Source organism: Bos taurus, chromosome 7, assembly GCF_002263795.3.
Source record: "Bos taurus isolate L1 Dominette 01449 registration number 42190680 breed Hereford chromosome 7, ARS-UCD2.0, whole genome shotgun sequence".
NCBI classification, from domain to species: Eukaryota; Metazoa; Chordata; class Mammalia; order Artiodactyla; family Bovidae; genus Bos; species Bos taurus.
This window is the reverse complement of record NC_037334.1, coordinates 68,201,964-68,213,368: the sequence shown is the minus strand read 5'-3', so window position 1 is coordinate 68,213,368 and position 11,405 is coordinate 68,201,964. Positions and strand designations below refer to the sequence as shown.

At 39.5% G+C, this 11,405-nt stretch overlaps 1 protein-coding gene across 1 annotated transcript; it reads right to left on the bottom strand.

Moving 5' to 3' along the window:
- Positions 1-381: 381 nt before the first annotated feature.
- HAVCR1 (hepatitis A virus cellular receptor 1) lies at positions 382-11,142 on the bottom strand. Its single transcript, NM_001046523.2, is given in 4 exon segments — positions 382-656; positions 3,438-3,767; positions 5,696-5,753; positions 10,910-11,142. Coding segments are annotated over 3 exon segments (396 nt in total). The 5' UTR covers positions 5,742-5,753; positions 10,910-11,142; the 3' UTR covers positions 382-636.
- Between the last annotated feature and the right edge of the window lie 263 nt (positions 11,143-11,405).

The following is an 11,405-nucleotide window of genomic DNA, read 5'->3' as shown; positions in this document are numbered from 1 at the left end:
GAGTGAAGAAGACCTCCCTCACCAACGCAAGCGAGCATCATCCAACCCATGATCCCAACCAGTGCAGGTGAGCATTATCCAATCCACCCAATAGAACAAAAAAGCAGAGTCAGGGCACATTTTACTCTCTTCTCTTGAACTGAGACACCCATTTTTTTCCTTCTATTAGATATCTGACTCCTGGCTCTCAGGTTTTTGGACTCAAATTAGGATGTATTGCCCTCCCCACCCCTAATTTTCAGAAGTTTAGATTTGGAATAAGTTATATCACTAGGTGTCCTGGTTCTCCTGCTTGAAGGACAGATTATGGGACTTCTCAGCTTCCAATTCCAAAGAAAGGCAATGCCAAAGAATGTTCAAATAACTGTACAATTGCAGTCATTTCACATGATAACAAGATTTTACTGAAATCCTTCAAGCTAGGCTTTAGCAGTACGTGAACAGAGAACTTCCAGATGTACAGGCTGGATTCGGAAATGGCAGAGGAACCAGAAATCAAATTGCCAACTTATGCTAGATCATAGAAAAAGCAAGAGAATTAAAAAAACATGTACTTATACTTCATCGACCGTGTGAAAGCCTTTAACTGTGGATCACAACAAACTGGAATATTCTTGAAGAGATGGGAATAGCAGACTACATGTCTCCTGAGGAATCTGTATGCAGGACAAGAAGCAACAGTTAGAACTGGACATGAAACAAAAGACTGGTTCAAAATTCAGTTCAGTTCAGTCACTCAGTCGTGTCTGACTCTTTGCAACCCCATGGAGTACAGCACTCCAGGCCTCCCTGTCCATCACCAACTCCAGGAGTTTACTCAAACTCATGTCCATTGAGTTGGTGATGCCATCCAACCATCTCATCCTCTGTCGTCCCCTTCTCCTCCTGCCCCCAATCCCTCCCAGCATCAGAGTCTATTCCAATGAGTCAACTCTTCACATGAGGTGGCCAAAATATTGGAGTTTCAGCTTCAACATCAGTCCTTCCAAAGAACATTCAGGACTGATTTCCTTTAGGATGGACTGGTTGGATCTCCTGGCACTCCAAGGGACTTTCAAGAGTCTTCTACAACACCACAGTTCAAAAGCATCAATTCTTTGGCACTCACCTTTCTTCACAGTCCAACTCTTACATCCATACATGACCACTGGAAAAACCACAGTCTTGACTGGATGGACCTTTGTTGGCAAAGTAATGTCTCTGCTTTTTAACATGCTATCTAAGTTGGTCATAACTTTCCTTTCAAGGAGTAAGTATATTTTAATTTCATGGCTGCAGTCACCATCTGCAGTGATTTTGGAGCCCAAAAAAATAAAGTCTGACACTGTTTCCACTGTTTCCCCATCTATTTTGCCATGAAGTGATGGGACCAGTTGCCATGATCTTAGTTTTCTGAATGTTGAGCTTTAAGCCAACTTTTTCACTCTCCACTTTCACTTTCATCAAGAGACTCTTTAGTTCTTCACTTTCTGCCTTAAAGGTGGTATCATCTGCATATCTGAGGTTATTGATATTTCTTCCAGCAATCTTGATTCCAGCTTGTGCTTCTTCCAGCCCAGCATTTCTCATGATGTACTCTTCATATAAGTTAAATAAGCAGGGTGACAATAAACAGCCTTGACGTACTCCTTTTCCTATTTGGAACCAATCAGTTATTCCATGCTCAGTTCAAACTCTTGCTTCCTGACCTGCATACAGATTTCTTAAGAGGCAGGTCTAGTGGTCTGGTATTTCCATCTCTTGAAGAATTTTCCACAGTTTATTGTGATCCACACAGTCAAAGGCTTTGGCATAGTCAATAAAGTAGAAATAGATATTTTTCTGGAACTCTCTTGCTTTTAGGATGATCCAGCAAATGTTGATAATTTGATCTCTAGTTCCTCTGCCCTTCCTAAAACCACCTTGAACATCTGGAGTTTCAGGGTTCACATATTGTTGAAGCCTGGCTTGGAGAATTTTGAGCATTACTTTACTAGCATGTGAGATGAGTGCAATTGTGTGGTAGTTTGAGCATTCTTTGGCATTGCCTTTCTTAGGGATTGGAATGAAAACTGACCTGTTCAAAATTGGAAAAGGAGTAGGTCAAGTCTGTGTATTGTCATCCTGTTTCATCAACTTACATGCAAAGTACATCATAGGAAATGCTGGGCTGGATGACTCACAAACTGGAATCACGATTGCCTGGAGAAATGTCAGCAACCACAGGTATGCAGATGATACCAGTTTAATGGCAGAAAGTGAAGAGGAACTAAAGAGCCTCTTGATGAAAGTGAAAGAGGAGAGTGAAAAACTGGCTTAAAACTCAACATTCAGAAAACTAAGATTACTACACAACTAATAGATGGGGGAAAAGTGGAAATGGTGTCAGATTTCATATTTTGGGGCTCCAAATTCAATGTGAATGGTGACTTCAACCATGGAATTAAGACACTTGCTCCTTGGAAGAAAAGCTATGACCAACCTAGACAGCATAATAAAAAGCAGAGACCCCAATTGGCCAACAAAGGTCTGTATAGTTAAAGCTATGTTTCTTCCAGTAGTCTTGTATGGATGATGGAGGTGGACCATAAAGAATGCTGAGTGCTGAAAAATTGATGCTTTCGAACTGTGGTGTTGGAGAAGACTCTTGAGAGTCCCTTGGAGTGCCAGGAGATCCAACCAGTCCATCCTAAAGGAAATCAATCCTAAATATTCATTGGAAGGACTAATGCTGGAGCTGAAACTCCAATACTTTGGCCACCTGATGCGAAAAACTAACTCATTTGAAAAGACCCTGTTGCTGGGAAAGATTGAGGGCAGGAGGTGAAGGGGATGACAGAGGATGAGATGGTTTGATGGCATCACCGACTCAATGGATGTGAGTTTGAGTAAACTCCTGGAGTTGGTGATGGACAGGGAGGCCTAGCGTGCTGCAGTCCATGGGATGGCAAAGAGTCAGACACGACTGAGCAACTGAACTGAACAATGTATACGCAACAAGACTGTGTTGACTGTTGTCAAAGTATCTATTTTATACATGTGAAATTCTCTGTAAGTCCTAAAATGTTAAGAAAGAACATTTAAAAATTCTCTTAAGATATGATCTTGAGAAAAGGGTAGTTCTTCAAATGGAATAAATTTAGCTCCATAGAAATGTTCAATATACCTCAGTGTGGAACAGTGAATGCATTTTCATTAAGCAACTAGAACTCCTGAAGCACTGCTTTAGGAGATGCTGACTGGAAAGGTCCTCTAGCCTATGATCCTGAATCAAAATTAGTCTTAATATTTCACTCCACACAAATACAAGTTATTCTACTGAAGAGTTATTAGAAAACAAAACTTATAAGAACCTCCTATTTCCCTGTTAAAGGAAGAGGAAGTTAATACCAAACAGGAAACTCTTATCTCTGGGAACCTACAGGAAGTGATCAAAGGAAGTAGGAACACAAACTCACCTCTTATACTCAACTCTTGAGTGATTATTATATCATTGAACCACCCTTTTTTCTCAATACGGCAGCAATACAAGCCACTGTCAGATGGGTCAGCATTCTTTATGGTCAAGGTCAAATTCCTTTCGCCAATATATCCTCTTAGTTGATAACGTCTGTCCTTCTGAAAAGTGACTTTGTATCCATCAGTCTGGATAATGTCTTCTCTGCAGCTCCACCAAGAACATTCCCCTCGGCCCCAGCATGCAGTTGTGATTTCTCCAGTATATAAGCAGGGTAGCCTGACAGACTCACCGGTTCTTCCAGTCACTTGAGAATAAGAGGTTACACCATCTGTAAATAAAAAGAAACCAAAGCATGAGAACATGAGGTCTCAATATTTTAATTTTAATAATTTTAATTTTTTCATATAGCTTATTTGGTTTGAAATTATGTGACTGTATCATGACTTTTTAGAATTTAGTATGAGCAAATTTCCATGTTAACATGTTCTTCAGCAGCATCACTATTTATTAGATAGGATTGAAGATGAAAGGTCATATAAACATTTTTTTCGATTGATGAAAATGTCCTATGCTTCCCAATAGGACAGATTTTCTAGAGAAAATATCAGGACAAAGGTCAGATATATGTTCAGCCGTTTTGGTGAATATGATCAAACTTTTCTCCAAAAGATTTGATTGAAACAAATGACATCTAGTAATGCATGAGTATGTGGATATTCATCCTGTATTTGACAGGTATCTGTTTATTAAATATATAAAACACACTGGTGGCTTTTCCTTTCTCCTAGATTCAATCACTGTCTTAACTAAAATCTGGTTTTAAAACTCTATTGCATTCAAAGTTTTGATTTTCTCTTTTTATTTTAACTTTCCAATGGCCATTGAACATAGTCACTTCATAATACCCTCTCTTATTTAAATTTTAAAAAAAAGTCTAATATTTTATTAAACATCATTGGCTGGAAAGCAGAAGTCTTGTAAACTCTTTAGAAGTCAGTTCTTAGAAAAATGGGTTTATAATACTTTTAGGAGAAATTAGTTTTATGGGCTTTAGGGTCATTCCAAAAAATTTAAGCAGGGATCCTTTCTTGAGCTCTGTGCAATGAATCACAGTCCACTTACCCAGGCAAAACCAAAAAATTGGAGAATATTCAATAAAATACTAAATTTTGCCTCAGAAACAGGCAGGAAGACTCACCTGTGGCTGTGGCTTAAACACTGCGCATTGGCAAAAAGTTCCTAAAAGAAGTGTGAGACTTAGCTAATCACAGTCAGGACTTCCCTGGTGGCTCAGACAGTAAAAAGTGTCTGCCTACAATGTGGGAGACCTGGGTTTGATCCCTGGGTCAGGAAGATCTCCTGGAGAAGGAAATGGCAACCCACTCCAGTACTCTTGCCTGGAAAATCCCCTGGATGCATGGAGGAGCCTGGTAGACTACAGTCCATGGGGTCACAATCCAATAGGACTAACTTCACTTTCACTTTTCATAGTTAGGACTGGACTGTGGGTCTGGGAAATGCTTTGGGAATAAGACACTCATTGTTACATAGTATAAGAGTATTTTCTTCACTGGAATTCTGATAATATTTAATTTTGCTTAATATCATTTTGTATCACAAAGCTAATACATATTAATTTTAAAAATTTGTTATAGAAGTATAATTTAAAATTGTACTTTTACTCATATTCCACCTGTAAAGATTGTTTTTAAATTTTAGGATATATCTATCACTAATTTTCTCCCCTATCTCATAGAATGTTTTGAATTAATATATTTTATTTATTAAAAAAATTTCCCATACAGCACAGATGGGGAATCTTAGTTTCCCAATGAGGGATAGAACCCACACCCACTACATTGGAAGCATGGAGTCTAAAGCCACTGGAAAGAGGGAAGGTCATTCTCCTTCCCATCCGTCCCCATTCCTTCTTCCCGTTCCCTTCCATGCCATGATAACAATGGTTGCTGTTTACTACATACACGTGAGAAGTTCATGCGTACACATGAACAACACAAATGGCAGCAGATGCATGTGTGCTGTATCATGCCTTGTTCCTCTAGCCATTGATTTTATAATTCTTAGTGTTTAGGCAATTTCTTTGGCTTAAGGTTTCAGCCTTGTTCTTTGCTCACTACTTGACCTCGTTATTTTTAAACAATGCCCTAGAAATCTACCCTGCTCTACCATACCTACATACCCACTATATTCCCCCATCCTCAGGGCTTCCAAAGCACAGCCCACCTGTGCACCTACCTGTCAGAAGGAGTAGGAGGCCCAGGATGGCTACCCAAGGGTGCATGATGCTCTTGGCCTGAAAGAAACTGAAAGTTGACTGGTTTGTATGCTCCCAGGCAGATGGTATCAGGTTGGACACCACTAGATGGCTTTCCAGGGGTTCCAAATAGCTCAGGTTCCTTATGCCTCAGCGCAGAAAAAATTGAGCCAGAGCCTGAGGAGTGATAGATGAGAAGTGATCCATTAAAATAGGATGCTTGTAAGACTTACAAGGAGACAGGTGAGCATTGTGGTGCCTCAAGTACTTAGTGGGTTACATTTGTATAATCAAAGGAAGAAGGAGAGGGAAGAAGACCACCTTCTTTTTCACTGTTAGTCTTCTTGGATGGGAGGATGTTGATCCTGTGTGGTGCATCCGGCACTGTCATGGCACTACGGAAAAATTAGTCCAGGTCTCAGGACAATGAGGGTTGTTCAGTTTGAAATGTCACATATCCAACTCTGGCAAATGTTTTAATCTCACCGATATCAGTTTCTTCTCCTTTATAATGAACGTAATAATAGAATCTACCCCAAACATCTGGACAAGGGCTCACAACAAGATAATGCTCTGAAAGCATCAAACCCAGCCCTTTCCTATAATAAGCACTCAGTAACTATTGCTTATTATCAACGACTCCAAGAATAATATTGATAGTCTGGAATGCTCCCCTATAAAATGATACATATGAAAGCTTTGGAAGTCCCTATTCAGCACTTACACTGTATCATCACAGTAATAATTATTTGATCAGAGGGAGGTGCCAGTCATCAGACACTGTTGAGACCGGCTCGACAAGCAGGGTTTCCGAAAGCGCGATATGGCAAGAGAATGAGAAACAAGACATAAGAATTCAGAGAAAAGGGAGGATCAGGGGACCAACACCGCTCCAAGGTGAAGGTGCAGAAACTGAATCCAAGTCGACTTTATTATACTTTCAGGCGTGAATGAAAGAATATGTGGGGAGACTGGAAGAAACACAAGCTGGAATCAAGATTGCCAGGAGAAATATCAATAACCTCAGATATGCAGATGACACCACCCTTATGGCAGAAAGTGAACAGGAACTAAAAAGCCTCTTGATGAAAGTGAAAGTGGAGAGTGAAAAAGTTGGCTTAAAGCTCAACATTCAGAAAAAGAAGATCATGGCATCTGGTCCCATCACTTCATGGCAAATAGATGGGGAAACAGTGGAAACAGTGTCAGACTTTATTTTTTTGGGCTCCAAAATCACTGCAGATGGTGATTGCAGCCATGAAATTAAAAGATGCTTACTCCTTGGAAGGAAAGTCATGTCCAACCTAGATACCATATTCAAAAGCAGAGACATTACTTTGCCAACAAAGCTTCGTCTAGTCAAGGCTATGGTTTTTCCTGCGGTCATGTATGGATGTGAGAGTTGGACTGTGAAGAAGGCTGAGCGCTGAAGAATTGATGCTTTTGAACTGTGGTGTTGGAGAAGACTCTTGAGAGTCCCTTGGACTGCAAGGAGATGCAACCAGTCCATTCTGAAGGAGATCAGCCCTGGGATTTCTTTGCAAGAATGATGCTAAAGCTGAAACTCCAGTACTTTGGCCACTTCATGCGAAGAGTTGACTCATTGGAAAAGACTCTGATGCTGGGAGGGATTGGGGGCAGGAGGAGAAGGGGACGCCAGAGGATGAGATGGCTGGATGGCATCACTGACTCGATGGACGTGAATCTGAGTGAACTCTGGGAGTTGGTGATGGACAGGGAGGCCTGGCGTGCTGTGATTCACGGGGTCGCAAAGAGTCGGACACGACTGAGCGACTGAACTGAACTGAAACTATAACTCATGTGGCCTTCGGGGCCAAAGAACAAAATGATCATTAACCATTGAGTAATTAGGAAACAGTAATCAATAACAAATCAGTAACTAAGACTAACATTCTTATCTATAGATTTTCTACCAGATACGTAAAACATGTGATTTTGAGACACCAGTTGAGAAACAGGCTGGGGTCAGTTTTCTGACCCCAGGATCATATCTTGTTTTCAAGATTATGAACTGTTCCCTCTGGACTTGTTCCAAGAGTCTCATGCCTTATAGCATCGAGTTTATCAATGATTATAAATTTCTTTTGTGGCCTTTGCTGGGGCCTGCTTTTCTTTTATTCTTCCTGTCTCCTACATCTCCCCCTTTTTGATTTTGCACATGATGAGAAATGGTGAGAAATGTTAGTTGCTGTTGTTGGCTTCATTGTCTCTTGATCATTCTTCTCCAGACTATACAGAAACATAAACACATAATTAATAGCACTCCCATAACCAGAGCAATTCCATATCCAAATGTCTTGATCTGTTTTAAGGGATTAAAAGAAAAAAGATTATTAGCAATAGTATCAAGAAAATCTGATCCAGAAATTACATCAAGATATTTATTAAAAGCTTTTAATATATTTTGTTGTAGATATTGAATATCTACAAAAATATTATCTTGGTTCAATAGGTGTTGTTTAACTTTATTCCATTTGAATTCAGTCTTATTATATTTGAAAGCCGTTACACAAAAGGAAGTATAGTTCCAATCACATCTTAGTCTCACCTGTTTTTGTAAACTGACTAGTTGATCTCCTAATAAAATAACAGATTTTTGAAGGTCAGCCACTTGGGAGGCCAGCTTTCCATCAATTTTTTGTTGAGTGGTCCAAAGGAAATCGGCATCTTTATGTCATTCTTATACAAAATGAACTGTTTGTACAGATGTATGAAGAGCCGTTCCAGCTACGGCTGCCGTAGTGGTAATAGCTATAATGCCTAAGATGGCAGCAATTAGCAATCCCATAAAATGTTTAACACGTTTAAGATTTTTCAATATTTCTTCAATAACATATAATGTAGGTTCTTGCCAAGGTCATTGTAAATCAACTGGAACCCATATGCCAGTTCTGGTTTTAAGAATGTAAATACCCTGCCAACTTTCATTAAAAGGAATGGTATTATTTATACATGTATAAAATGAACAGTTAGGACATGTTACTAATCCCAAATTGGGATCATATTTTGCTGGTCTGATCATAAAAACAAAAGGAATTCTTACACAAGTCTGAATAGTGTGGGTAGAATTTTTTGTAAAATTAAAGGTAGCTTTTCGGTCATTTAAAATATATTCAGTATATTGTTCCTTCCAAGCAATTAGTTCTTTTAATGCCATGGGTATTTTTCATATTTCATCATGAATAGGATAATGATCTAAAGGAGGCACAGGGGGAGCTAATCCTATCCCATGCTGTATGAGGAGTTGACTACCATAAGTACTAATTGTCTTATCTTTATATACCCATGGAGAAGACACTTTAGATTCTATAAGTTTAGGGGTTCCTCAGGGTCCATAATCGATAATGGAGCATTCTGCAACATTTAATAATAAGTGACTTTCTGATCCTTTACATAATTTCCATCTTAACCAATTTTCAATACCATGGCTAATTTCAGTAACACAATCAGGAAGGTCAGGTGGATTCATCATGCTGGAAGTTTCTTCTTTTTCTAAAAAAAGTAAGAGCAGTTAACAGAAAGAGGGAAGTCTTATTATCATTTGATTCTTTGACAACTGACAGCCACTTCTGATATCCTGTTTTAAGACATAAACTTCCAAAACCAACATAAATAGGAGTGGCATCAGAGCCAATAGTATAATTTATCAACTGACCATCTTCTTCCTTTAAAGTCTTTTTTAATGTGTCCCAATTTTTCATGTTGGTGACATCTCATATCTGTCTTTTTATTGGCTTTAGATAATACTTGAGCCAGAAGTTGCATTTTATACGGTTCTGACCCAATATCTTGGCAAACTTTAAGATATTCTTCTAGAGGGGCACCCTGTGCTTTGAGAGGCTGAATCACCTTTTTACATTCTGAGTTAGCATTCTCATATGCAAGAACTTGCATCAGCAAATCTCTCAAACCAGGTTGTGCAACTGTTTTATTTAAATTTTGACATAACCTGGCAATAAAATCTACATAATGTTCCCCATTTGATTGTTTAATTTGAGTAAATGAAATCGAGGCTTGTCCAGGTGGATTTATTCTCTCCCAGGCTTTTAAACATATCATTCTCACTTGAGTGAGTAACTGATCATCAAATTGTAACTGAGCTTGAATGCCAAAATGTGCCCCACTGCCCATTAATTGATCAAGTGTTATATCAACTGGCAGGTTGGCTGTTGCATTTCTGCGAGCTTGTGATTTGCTTCGTCTTGCCACCAGGTCCTAAATTGTAAAAATTCTGAGGTGGATAGGCAAATTCTGGCTATCATTTCCCAATCATAAGGAATTAACTGTTCAGCTTGTAAAAGTCCCTGAATTAGTCCCATGGTATAAGGAGAATTAGTTCCATATTAGGTACATGCCTGTTTTATCTCCTTTATAGTTTTAAATGGCATGGCATTATAATCGTAATGCATTCCTCCTTGTGGGAATTGAGGATCTGGTGGGAATTGAGGATCTGGTGGGATTTGGGTTACAGCCACAGGGAGAATTAAAGCGTCTTCATCCCCCTGCAATTGTGCCATACAAGCTCACTTTTGTAAAGGCATCATTTTATTAGGTACATTTATCTGTGGTTTAAAACCAAATCCATCATCCCAAGGGTTTTCAGGATTGAAAGGAGAGGGCTCAACAAAAGGTGCATTTGGTCGAGCAAGAAAGATCTGTTCTTGACTTCTATCATTCTTTTGGCTCTTATTTTTCATTTTTATTGTTTCTCTTCCTCATCACCTATGTTATCATATAAATTCATTTCCTCCGTCTGTTCTTGTATTGTTCTACAGAATCCCCTGAATCTGAGGTTTCAGATTGCAGCAGTCCTAAAGCGGTGCTAATAAGATTCCCTACTGACCATACAGACAAAAGAATCTTTTCGTTGCGTTGGTAGGCACTGCGCAGGCAACGCATAACTTTGTCCCATTCCTCATGCCTCAAAGTCCCTTTATCTGTATCTGCTGCTGCTGCTAAGTTAGTTGCTTCAGTCGTGTCCGACTCTGTGCGACCCCATAGATGGCAGTAGCAGTATTTTTTAATGGCAGAAAACAATTCTTTAAAAGAGGAGTGAGATATCTCGACCCCCGAACTTTTAAACGAAGTTTTTAACACTTGCATATAATCACTATGCTTAGAAGGATTTTGCCCCATCATTACCCTGATTGACAAATCCGCAGGGGTGCACTTACCAAGTACTTTCCTCTTCCGCCTAGCTGGCCAGATTTCCCTACGTTCACCTCGGCTAGGAACTAGCTTCTCAGGCTGGATTTACTTTCGGGTCCCTATTTCGGCACCACTTGTCGAGACACGCTTGACAAGCAGGGTTTCTGAAAGCGCAATACGGCGAGAGAATGAGAAATAAGACACAAGAATTCAGAGAAAAGCGAGGATCAGGGGACGAACACCGCTCCAAGGTGAAGGTGCAGAAACTGAATCCAAGCCGGCTTTATTATACTTCCAGCCGTGAATGAAAGAATATGTGGGGAGTTAAACTATAACTCATGTGGCCTTCAGGGCCAAAGAACAAAATGATCATTAACCATTGAGTAATTAGGAAACAGTAATCAATAACAAATTAGTAACTAAGACTAACATTCTTATCTATAGATTTTCTACCAGATACGTAAAACATGTGATTCTCAGACACCAGTTGAGAAACAGGCTGTGGTCAGTTTTCTGACCCCA